This window comes from Phascolarctos cinereus, unplaced genomic scaffold, assembly GCF_003287225.1.
Source record: "Phascolarctos cinereus isolate Bilbo 61053 unplaced genomic scaffold, phaCin_HiC Scaffold_4;HRSCAF=312, whole genome shotgun sequence".
NCBI classification, from domain to species: Eukaryota; Metazoa; Chordata; class Mammalia; order Diprotodontia; family Phascolarctidae; genus Phascolarctos; species Phascolarctos cinereus.
In genome coordinates, this window is record NW_027555847.1 from 128440482 (window position 1) to 128452909 (window position 12428).

At 40.0% G+C, this 12428-nt stretch overlaps 1 protein-coding gene across 1 annotated transcript in view; it reads right to left on the bottom strand.

Annotated features, from left to right (window-relative positions):
• The window catches only part of TSC2 (TSC complex subunit 2), a 58327-nt gene that overhangs the window by 38574 nt on the left and 7325 nt on the right, over window positions 1–12428 (bottom strand). The window contains 9 exon segments of the mRNA XM_021006705.2: window positions 760–841; window positions 1426–1529; window positions 2272–2409; window positions 3910–4053; window positions 8098–8224; window positions 8887–8960; window positions 9385–9510; window positions 9800–9848; window positions 10317–10434. Coding sequence (XP_020862364.1) covers window positions 760–841; window positions 1426–1529; window positions 2272–2409; window positions 3910–4053; window positions 8098–8224; window positions 8887–8960; window positions 9385–9510; window positions 9800–9848; window positions 10317–10434 — 962 coding nt within the window.

Consider the following 12428-nt stretch of genomic DNA (forward strand, 5'->3'; position numbering starts at 1 on the left):
CTATAAGAGCAAGGACAGCACCTGACCAGAGCAATGCAGAGCCCAAAGTGCCTGAGTACAATGTAGCTGAGGTACATAGATGTGGATACTCAATGGTTAGAGGAGATGATGATGATGATGATGATGGTGATGATAACAGCATCTAACATTTATACAAAACCTACCTATATGACAGGCACCGTGCAAAGTGCTTTACAGATACTATCTCATGATACTCATACTAGCCCTGGAAAGTTGGTGCTATTATTATCATTCCCATTTTACAGATAAGGAAACTAAGGCAGACAGAGGTGAAGTGACTTGTCCAGAGTCACAGAGCTAGTAGTGTCTGAGGCAGGCTTTGGCCTCAGGTCTTCCTGACTCCAGGTTCAGCACTCTCATCACCACACCACTGAGCTGCCCCTGATGCGTTTTCTTTGGCCAAACTTCAACGAACACCTGGGAAAAACTTTAATTTAGAAAGGCCAAGATCACCCACTGCATCCTGGGCATCACCAGGTGTCCTGACTTATGTCTTGCCACTAGACTTTAATGACTCCAGAGGAGAAAATGAGGCTGACAACTTTACATAGCTCTGCCTCACTTAAATCCAATTCACTCTAACGTCAAGACATCGCCCTCACGATATCATTGGTCCTTTTCAAGAACGAAGACTGAACAACAACCAGCCTCAAGTCCTCACACTCTCATTCCCATGTACCATCTCTGTTCTCACAGTACTGTAGTGAGCTTCACGAGGAGCACTAATGAAATACACACCTCATAAAACTGGCTGTTAATGCTCAGAACAAAGGACAAAACATCCAGTACTTTAATGCGCACAGCACTTCGGGTCTCATTCCTGAAGGGAGAAGAAGCAAGTGCAAATGAATGAAGTTTACTGGAAGACAAAGTCATATTCAAATATAGCAACATATAGTATATAGTAACTTTCAGTGGACACATTCTAGACCTCAAGAATTCACCATGCAGTCTCTATACTATACTTGATTATGAAGATACTGAAAGGAGCCAGCAAAGTAAGGGCCTTAGTAAAGTATATGATAGTCCATGTTAGAAATAGATTCTATTATGATCATAATATTATGACTATATTCTGCAGGTAGATTCCCAATTGCTGAATCGGGAATCCAAATTTAACAGTAGAAAAATGTGCATGAATGTAAGTTCTGGGCAATTTTTTAAAAATAATGGTTTCTGAGTGTCCAAAATTAATGCAATAGCTTTGTAAATGAAATCTGACCAAATGGAAAGCAAATCTTTCCTTGTAAAAAACAAGTTTTCCTTTACTGTTGTTAAAAATTCATAAAACCACATTCAGTAGCAGTACCTTGAGGCCCAGGCATTTAAAATGAATGCTGTCATGCTCTATTCCCAAGGTCTAAAATTTAAGGATTTACATTAGGTTCTGAAGATTTTACCTACCTGAAGAATCTCTCCATTAATAACTGTAAATTATGAATCCAGCCATCCTTGGCAGGATGAATAGACTGAGCTCTATAGGTTATTAAGTTTAAAAGGGAGGACTCCTGTCAAAATAAAAGATACTTTGGTATTAATAATTAATAAAAGCCACTTCAACCATCAAATCTTTTTCCTCTCTTAGAAGCAGCTTTCAAGTAAACATGCCCCCCTGTTGCTGACCTGGGCAGTTACACAAATTTTCCAGGTTACATTAACCTCCTGGCATTCACCATTGCCTGTGACTCATCGAGAACAAAGGCAGTAAGGTGGCAGCAATGAAAATTAAAGGGAAAAAAAGTATGTAAAATCTTGGTCTCAAGTTGTATATTCCCAGAAAAAAATATGCCGAATGCCGTGTGGGAAGCAGATGTGCTAAAAGGCAGGAGCTCCAGGGTGGCAACACAAGCTCAGAGTCTGCCCCTTCAACTTCCTCCACACAGGTGGGAGGAAATTGATGGCTAGGCTACCGCAGTGCCCTTCAACTGACATATGATAATTAGGTTTCACAGAAATCCTGGTATAATTCCCCAGTGGAACATAAAACTTGAGTGCAGAATAACAGGCAGGGAGCCAAGCCAATGTGCTACCAGACTTTCCTGGTCAGCAGCTCTTCAGAGATGGGACCTCCCCTCAAACTGCCCTCATCTACCTACCATCATCCCACCCATGTGGGCTCCCACTATCTTCCCCCTCCCTCAGAGCATACATCCTCCCAGCAGCAAAGAATCATAAAAGAAAAGGCTCCAGGGGAAAAAGGGTTTGGGGGAGCAGGACCAGGAAAGAGAGATTTGGAGAAAATGGTCTTACAGGCCGCTGATCAGCACATCTCTCGACAAGTTCAAAGAACCTCTCCTCTGAGCCGTGGAATTCATTCTGATCACAGAGCTCTTCAACAGTGCTCAACAAATCATGAACAATGGTTCTGAGCTCTTGGCTCTCTATACTCTGTAATACAAAGCTGTCATGTGGTTTATGTGGAAACAAGATAAGATTACTTCCACTGCTCCTGGGTGGCTGGTCTCTTACTCTGTACAAACCAAGTTTAAGACAAACAGCTCTGACAGCAACTCATCTATTCTGCAGACCCCTTTCTCTCATGGCCCAGGCACTAATGCAATGCTTGTGAGTGACAGTAGGGGCACTACCTCACACCATTTTCTGTTTCCCCTCCACAGCCCAAGATAATCACAGGAGATGATTAAGCTAGCAATGAGGGAGAGAGAGGGAGAAGAGATTGCTTTGACCACCAAGGGTATGTACCACTTAAGGCATAAGCATCTCCTCGGCAGCCATTCTTCCACACTCGGGCCAAGGATTTCATACACAGGCTCCCTTAGAATAGTAAGGGAGCAGCCAATTAACACTACGTAGCAGCAGACAAATACTGCTAACACATCTAAGCAAAGCCAGCCAGCGAATGGGCAAGGCAGAACTCCCTTGGCCATGTTACCTAAAGCCTTTCCTCAACTCAAAAAGCATTGCAGTATCAGTGTTACTCGGTTCTCATGACACGTAACAACACTGAGGCCTACAAGCCTGTTTTGTCTGTACACCTCTACGATACAGAAGTGTCAGATCAATTAAACACTAAATGCTGTGCAACTGCTGAACCAAAACATGCAGTGCAGCTTTAAATTACAAAGTATGACTATAAATTAATGTAACTAGTTTTGTCCATTTTTTTCAAATACTCATTAGGACTTCTATATATGCAAATAAGTGTTGTCCCCTTCAAAGTACTCTCTTTTGGAGGGTGTAACAGAGCAGACTTTGCTCAGGCCAGGCCTGGACTCTTTTCTGGTAATAACCATCAGAGCAAATTTATGAATTCCACAAGAAAACCAGTTTTATTACTTTGCAATTCCTTAAAGTAGTAGAAAGAGCATTGGAAAATCATCATTCAAAGCTTGGCTCTCCAGTTCTTGTCTGAGTGGTAGCAGGTAATTCCCTTAATCTTGCAAAGTCTCAGTTTCCCCACATGTAAAATGAGGGAGTTAGGCTGATTCTCTTATCTATATAATGCCAACCAACCGGCAATAGAATTCAGCATCAAGCCCAGTTCCCAAGAGCTGGGTCCTTATTTTCTAGACCTTCGACTTGTTACAACTCATTTTTGGTCAAAAAAGGTATTTCCCAATATAACTGCCCACTTAATTCATTGAACTTGGCTCTAAAATGTTGGTTATTTCCAAAGTTTAAATTCACTCTCAAAAGATCAGGATTTGTCCTCATTGAAAGTATATACAAGAGTATCTAAGTATCTACTACAGGTTCTGGAATTGATTCCTAAAGAACCTCCAGAAACTGAACAAGAAGAGAAAGGACACCCTCGATAACAGCCATTGGAGGGAACAATACTCACTCATGTGGACGGATAAAATTAGCATGTCTATTAGAACAAATTAACATTCATTACTTTGGCTGAAATTTTCCCTCAATACTCACCTGTAGCTGCTGTAGTAGTCGCTCCATAATCTTTAGAAGGATGTCCCACGTGACTGCTTGTAGCTCCATTCTGTACTTCTTCACAAGCCTGGTCACCGACAGGACTATCTCATATGACACCACTTCATTGGGACAAGTCATGGCCTAGAAAACAATGTCCTATTCAATGTTCCAAAGTCAGCAGTTTCTAGGTCACTAACCTGAGGCTCCTGTAGTCCTCATACCTCAGGATCATGGGGGCCAGATACTTGAGAAGGCACAACTCACAACTCATGTGATGTTGCATTAAACACATAACTAAAAACTCCTAGACATTATATCCTCCACTCTCTCTTCCTTTCCTCTAGTCTCTATCTGTCCACTAGATAATGAGGTGGCCCTTCTCTTTGCCAAAGCTAATCCCTCTACATGTACATACCCTTGATCCTATCCCTTCTCATCTTCTCCAGTAGATTATCCCTTCAATCATTCCCTATCTACTAGCCTCTTGCCTACTTACTACCTTTAAATATATCTGATTCCTCAATCTTTAGAAAACTTAGTCTTGATCCTACCATTCCCTCAAGCTGTAGCTCTCTTCCCTTTCTCAGTCAAACTCCTAGAAAAAGCTGTCTACACTCACTGTCTTTACTTCCTCTCTTCCCACTTACTCCTCAACCCTCTGTAATCTGGGTCTTAGCTCAACTGAAACTACTTTTCCTAAGTTATCAACAGTTTAATTGTGAAGTCTAACAGTCTTTACTCAGCCCTAATCTTTTTGTGCATATGGCACTGCTGATCACCCTCCTCTCCTGGATCCTCTCTCCTGATTCTCCCACTTTTTTTTTTACTACGTCTTCTAAGTCTCCTTTGCTGGATCATCACCCCTACCCCAGTGGGAGTGTCCCTGAACCCTCTTCTCTTTTTTCTCTATACTTTCTTTTGGTGATCTCATCAGCTTCTATAGGTTTAATTGTCTTCTCCATGTAGTTGACTCACAGACTTAAATATTCAGCCCTAGTCTTTTCTCTGATCGTTAGTTCCATAATACTAAATGTTTATTGGCTATTTTGTTTTGTTTATTGGCTATTTCAAAGGCTCTTCCTAGAGACAGTTTATGGAAGTAATTGTTAATAAATCAAAATAAATTAATAAAAAAAAAAGTAAACCCCTTTCATCAATTCAGGTTGCCATCCCCTCTGCAGCTTACTGCTTTACAGAGATGCCTGAGTACTAAGAGCTTCAGTGACTTGCCCAGGGCCACACAGCCAATAAGCCTCAGAGGGGTGCCTTGGACCCAGCTCTTTCTGGCTGCAGGGCTAGCTTTCTATCCTTTATACCACACTGCTTCTTGTGACGGATGAGACAAGATGAGATAAATGGATGAAAAAGAATCTATAAGCAAAGGAGGGAGAAAGATAATCATGAAAAACAAACAGAACAGGCAATTTTGGTAACAAAAATAAAAAAAAGTTTTTGCACAAAATCAATGTAATCAGAATAAGATGACTAACTGCTGATTGGTTAAAAAAATTTCATATCAAAATTTCTGATGAAAGTCCAAAATCTATAGGAAATTCACACAAATACATATAAGACCAACAGCTATTCTTCAATAAATGTCAAAGGATATAATCAAACATTTCTCAAAAGAAATACAAAATATCAGCCATAAGAACAGATGTTTCAAATCATTAATAGTAAAAATGTAAACTAAAATAACTGAAGTTTTTGCCCAAACAGAAGAACATGATTTTTTTAAATGGCAATAATCAATTCTGGATGGACTATACGGAAATAGGTACACTAATAATATACTACTGGTGGATCACCTCTGTGAACTGGCCCAACTATTCTGGAAAACAATTTGGAATTATTTAAGAAAAGTTGCTCAATCAGATCTTTAGACTTAATCATCCCACTACTGGGCATATATCCCAAAGGAGATCATTAATAAAAAGAAAGGTCTGGGGCAGCTGGGTGACGCAATGGATAGAGCACCCACCCTGAAGTCAGAAGGACCCAAATTCAAACCCAGCCTCAGACACATAACACTTACTAGCTGTGTGACCCTGGGCAAGTCACCTAACCCCACTGCCTAGCAAAAAAAACCCAAAACCCGACAACAATAAACAAACAATAAAAAAGGTCCCATATTGTAGCAAAATATTCATAGAACTTTTTGTGATAGAAAAAATGGGAAACAAAGTGGGTACACATCAATTGGGAAATGGATGTACAGACTGTGATACAGAAATAGATACGTACATATATAGGTAATATGTATATGTACCTATATATCTAATGAAATATTATGCCATAAATAATGACTAATAGAGGAATTCAAAGAAACATGAAGACCTGTATGAACTCAGAAAAACGGGAGTTGATAATGATATACACAATGATGACTACAATAATGTAAATGAAAACAATACTAAATTGCTGCTGAACTAAGGTTAACTGCAGAGACCAATTTTAGTCCCAGATAAAAGTCAATCAGTCAGTCAACCCAAGTATTTATTAAGCACCTACTATGCACCAGGCACTAGAGGTGCAAAGACAAAAATAAAACAGTCTTTTAACAGAGGAGTAAAGTATACATCAGATAAATATAACTACACAATAAACGGGAGGGGAAAACTAACAACAAGGGGATCAGGAAAGGATTCATGTAGACAGAAGCATAGAAGGTGGCTCTCAAGCAAAATTATGAAGTAAAATAAGAGAGTTTAAGAGCAGGATATGAGATGAAGATACATTCTAAGAAAAAATAATCCATTCCTCTTAGTATAAAGATAGATGACTATGCATGAGGAATGTTGATTACAATACTGGAATATAGTTGAATTTTGTTTAAATTTATCTTGGTTACATAATTAGCTTCAGTAAGGAGACATATTTGGAAATGATGCTGATATTAAAAAGGCAGAAATAAAAGTTATTAGGGAAAATAAAGGGAGGAACTTAAATAAAATTTATTATGCTTTTGTTGATTTCAAAAAAGTGAGTTGATTAAGTAGTTAAAAAAATAAATCCTCATGGGGGGCAGCTAGGTGGCACAGTGGATAGAGCACCAGCCCTGAAGTCAGGAGGACCTGAGTTCAAATCCAGCCTCAGACCAAACACTTGACAGTTACTAGCTGTGTGACCCTGGGCAAGTCACTTAACCCCAATTGCCTAAAAACAAAACAAAAACAAAAAATAATCCTCATGCTATGTAAGGTCTTTTCAAAAGTAAAAAAAGCACTCTATCAGACTTCCTCATGAGACATATGAGTTCTGATACTTAAACCAGGAAAGGATAAAATAAAGATAAAGAACTAAATAACAATGCCATTAATAATGATTTTATAAAAAGGGGTTTGTATATATTAAATCAATGCAACTAGAAGAAAAGATGGATTGGGGGAAAAACTAATTAAACACCTCTGACAAAAATCTGACATCCAAATCTTTATGGAGCTGGCACAAAATCACAAAGTGAAAAGATCTGAATATCATCATTCCCCAACAGGAAGTGGTCAAAGTATATAGCTTTCAAAAGAAGTAATACAAACTATCAACAACTATCTGCAAAAACATTCAGAAATGCTAAGAATCAGAGAAATGCAAATTAAAAGGACCCTGAGATTTCATCTCACCCTCAGACTGGCAAATGTGGCAAAACAGGGAAGCATTTAATGTTGGAGGGGCTACAGGAAATTTGTCGTTCAATCACATCTGACTCTATGCGACCCCACGGACTTCTTCCATGGGATTTTCTTAGCAAAGATATTGGAGTGGTTTGCCATTTCCGTCTCCAGTAAGTCCCCATTTTACAGATTTCATCTCAGATATCTGACTCCAGGCCCAGCACTCTATCTGTTGCACCACCTAGCTGTCCAATTCAGCTATAGGAAACCAGGCATGCATGCTAATGAACTGATGATATGGTGAATTAGCCTTATAGTTTTAGAAAGTAATCTGGAATTATGCAAAAAAGTTATGAAATTGTTTGAATTTGTCTATGTCAAAATAAGATTTATCACATTTTAAAGCAACAAATATTAATTGATTAATTAAAGTAGGCATTTAGAGATACCACCTCAGACACCATGCTAAGCTCCCCAAACAAAACCTTTTCACTTTTGAGCAGAGAGGTATGGGACACAGGAAAGACGAAGCAAATGTAAGCCCTTATTCCTACTATCATGAGAAACACTTTACCTCATAAAAAGAAGGCAATACTGATGTAGGTGAGTTCTTGAGTGAATACAGTCTGTGAGCTCCCCAGAGAGCCATCCCAACAAAGAATACTGCTCCTCTCAGCAAAGGGGCATCTTCCATGTAGGCTCTAAAACCATTTTCCAAGCACAGAACATAATTATAATGGAGGTACAAACACTTATATACTTAGCAGACAGATTAGTGTTATGTTTCCTCCAAGTGCCATTACCCAACCTTCATCAGTCTCTCAATGGTCACATGGAACTTTTAAGAACAAAAGCTAAGACCAGGGAAAGGAATGGGAGCTGGTTGTGGTAGGGAAGAAGGGACACAGAAATGAAGGCCGGGGCAGCTAGGTGGAGAAGTGAATAGAGCATGGGCCCTGAAGTCAGGAGGACCTGAGTTCAAATCTGGCCTCAGACCAAACACTTGACACGTACTAGCTGTGTGACCTTGGGCAAGTCACTTAACCCCGATTGCCTCACCAGAAAAAAAACAGAAATGAAGGCCATCGGTTACGGGTGAAGAAGGAAATAACAGAGCTCTGGCACCCATGAATAAAAAGAACAAACATACTGGCCACTAAACAAGAGAAAGAAAGAAATCTTGGGTCCTATATACAAGTGGATAGAACTTACGAAACAATTAAACCAAAGCAGCAGAAACATCAGTGGGTTTTGTACACTTCAGGGAGAAGCCTTGAGTAATTGTGCTTCCATTTATTTAAATGCTGTGATCATTAGTCTCTCCTTTTTCTTTAGCACCAACCCCATATAAGCCTTTACACACCTGTCCTCCATGATACGACACATGTTGTATATGGCACTGTGGCCCAAATGGGTTCCCAAAAGATTGCGCATGAGCTGTAGAAGAAAGTTTATTCCTTTTTAGCGTATACAGATATGATTTTTAAAATAAGCAGTATGGACCTCTGGGACCTCAGAAGTGCTGCCTGCTTTCCTAACCTTACAAAAAATCACTGCAATAAAATTAGTTGGCATATCTAAGTTCTCAGTGACCTACCATATCCTTTTGCTTTTATTTCCATTCTAAAGACAGAGGCAGCAGGGGTCACAAATCAAATACACTAAACTCAGTTTCCCAGACTGGCAAAATGCTATTTAATTTCCATCAAATAGGCTATTAAGTGGCTCCCATGAAGATCCAGACTGGAACTCATTTAAGACAAGATGGCCCTTTTCCCATTACCCTCAACCCAGGTGCCTGCCTTGCTATTTTATTCCGGGGAAAATTTTTTCCCAGAAAAACAGCTTTAAAAATCCCAACCTTCCAGCAGGGCTCGCAGAGCTCTTTGACATTGATGGTCCGGCACAGTGTGACGATAAACACAGGGAGGCTCTCCGAGGGAAGGCAATTATAACAAACCACAGCATCTAGGACCTGCAAGGAGACCTGTGGCAGGAGAAAGCAGGAAGAAAACGAGTGAAGACAAGATCATTGTACACCTTCTCTCATAGGATAATGGAAAGCATATGATGCAATACATATGAGAAAGGTAGATTTCCAAATATTCTTTATGCTGTTTTCTAGTCTACTAGTAGTGTTCCATCACCCTTCACTTCTCACACTGCTAAAGCAGCCTGATCTGATACAAAACTTAGCACTGGAAAAGTTCTAATTACCCAAAGCCTGTTCTGTCCAATATAGGTAATCAGAAAAAACAAAGAGCAGAGTTACTGACCTCTATGTCCACAGAAGATGCAGTGCGAATGCAGAGCAAACAGATCATGCTGTTGGGGGAAAACACCACACAGTTGCCAGAATATTTTTTTTTCAGCCAAAGACAAGGTTTATTACAACATCCATCATATTGGGGAGACTCTTAAGGAGTCTGAACATTAGTGAGCTATTGGCTAGATTCTGAGAATATGAGCAGTGGCTAGATTATAAGAATCTGAGCATCTTAATGGAGACAAGACCAGAATATTTTTGCAGAAAGAAGATGTCATTCAGTTAACTTTCAATAGTAGTTCATCCTACATGGATGGGACCAGAGTGCCAACACTAAAACTACTATGGCCAGTCACCCTTTAAAACTCAGGCAAATAGGAAGTAGCTACCTATACTTCCCCACTGATTTCTAGGGCTCCAACAACATCCCTCTCTAGGCTAGAACTCAATCTAGAAAGGCAGAGAGAGAAAAGCCACCACCAAATCATCAAAAGTATGGCAACAAAAACATTTAAATTGGTACTTACTGGACCATTGAAGCAATATATTCATCTAGGTAACAGCTATTAAATTTGACCAAGTTCACAAGCACCAGGAGAAATTCTGATGATAAGCCAACATCCATCCACTGTAGAACAAAGTCAGCTAGAAGGGATGGAAATGAAACTGATTAGCCTCTAAGCAGTATCAAGAATTCTTTCTTATCCACCCAATTTTAATTTCTCATGTAGAGAGTTCCTAACATCCTCAATAACTTCTCTCCAGATGTAGGTTAAAAAAAATCCAGCTACATTCTGGAGATGTTAACAATATTTTGGTTCTTTGGTGTATCAATGATTTCACCAGTGTGGGTATTCCTACTAGAGGGAATCCCTCTCGTAGATGGCACCTCTTCCACATCTCTCTCACAACAACCATAAGAGGCTAAGGTACCCAACCCCTTGCAATCTGGCTTCCATCTCCCAAATTCAACAAAAACTGCTCCCTGCAAGGTCACCACTGCTCTCTTGATTGCCTCGTTGCTAAGTTCAAGGGATTTTTCTAGTTCTTGTCCTTCCTGACCTCTAAGGAACTAGACCAACCCCTTTTTTCTGTATACTTTCTCCTCCTCGTACTTTTGGGATGTTGCTTTTGTGGTTCTCTTTCTACCGATCAAACCAATCCTTCTCTGTCTCCTTCAAACCTTCCTCATCCACGTCCCACCCTCTATTCGTGAATGTAGCCCAGAGCCTGGTCTTGGACCTTCTTCTCTTCTCTCTCCTGGTTATCTCATCAGCTCCCATGGATTTAACTATCATCTCTAAGCAGATGATTTCCAAATCTATACAGCCAACCTTTATTTCTCTCCTAAACCCCAGCAGGCCATCTCTAACTACCTGCTTGACATCTCCATCTGGATGTCCCATAGGCAGCTCAAACTCAAAATGTCAAAGTCAGAACATAGTATCTTTCTCCTTCAAACTACCCCTCATCCTAATGTTGTCATTTCTGTTGAGGATGCAACCATTCTTCTAATTACCCAAATTTGCCATCTCAGAGTCATTCTCAATTGATCTGCCCTCTTACCCACCCCTCACCCTTATCCAAAAAGTCATCATCTTCTACCTCCTCAACAACTCTTTTCCTCAAGAAGCTTCATTGGCTCCCCATTGTCTTCAGGTTAAAATACAAAATATTTGGCATTTAAAGCCCTTCACAACCTTGTTTTTCCAGACTGACTACAGTATACATCTTTCCCTCCTTACATACTCTGCTCTAAACAAACTGGACTGCTTGCTGTTCCTCCTGCATAAGTCCACCTCCCACCTCTGTGCCTTTGCCCCGGCTGACCCACACTGGCACAGCTCTCTGTCCTTTCTTCCACCTCTTTGAACCCAAGCTCCTTTGTAAGGACCAACTCAAAGAACATCTCCAAGAGCCCTTTCCTAATTTCCCCATTTGTGAGTGACCCTCAAACCACTGCATACTTTAAAATATATCTTGTATTAGTACGTGAACACATCTGCCATGAGAGAATGTTAGCCTCTTCAGGACAAGGACTGTCACTCATATTTGTATCACCAGTGCCTAGCACACTGCTTGGTCCATAGCAGGCTCTTAATAGATGCTCTGTGCTGATTAATAAGTATTTGTTGATTGACTGAAATAAAATTGAAAAGGTACATGAAAGCCAGATTGTGAAGGCTTAAAAGTTAAACTTACTGTATATTTTATCCTAGAGGCAATAGAAGGTCTTGAAGATTTTTGAAGAGGAGAGGGAGGGTTGGGGGTGATATGGTTGGATCTGTGCTTTAGGAATATCATTTTGGTAGCTACATGGAGGACATATTGAAGAAGTAATGAACTACAGGCAGGAAGATCAATTAGGAGCTAACCAGTGCAAACAAGAGGCAAAAAGGGCCTGAACTAAGATAGAAGCTCTATGACTGGACTGTAGAGATTAAAGATGTGGGGTTCTTCTGGCCAAAATAAACAAATGAGTATATGTTGACCTATGTGTTGACTCATCTCACTGACAAGCAAAATCAATATATATAACAAATCAAATTGCTACAGTAGAATTCTCATGCCCATCCCACTATAATCACCACCACTGCTCAAAGCAGAATCTCTGGTGAGGTGCTCTTCTCCTTAGCAAC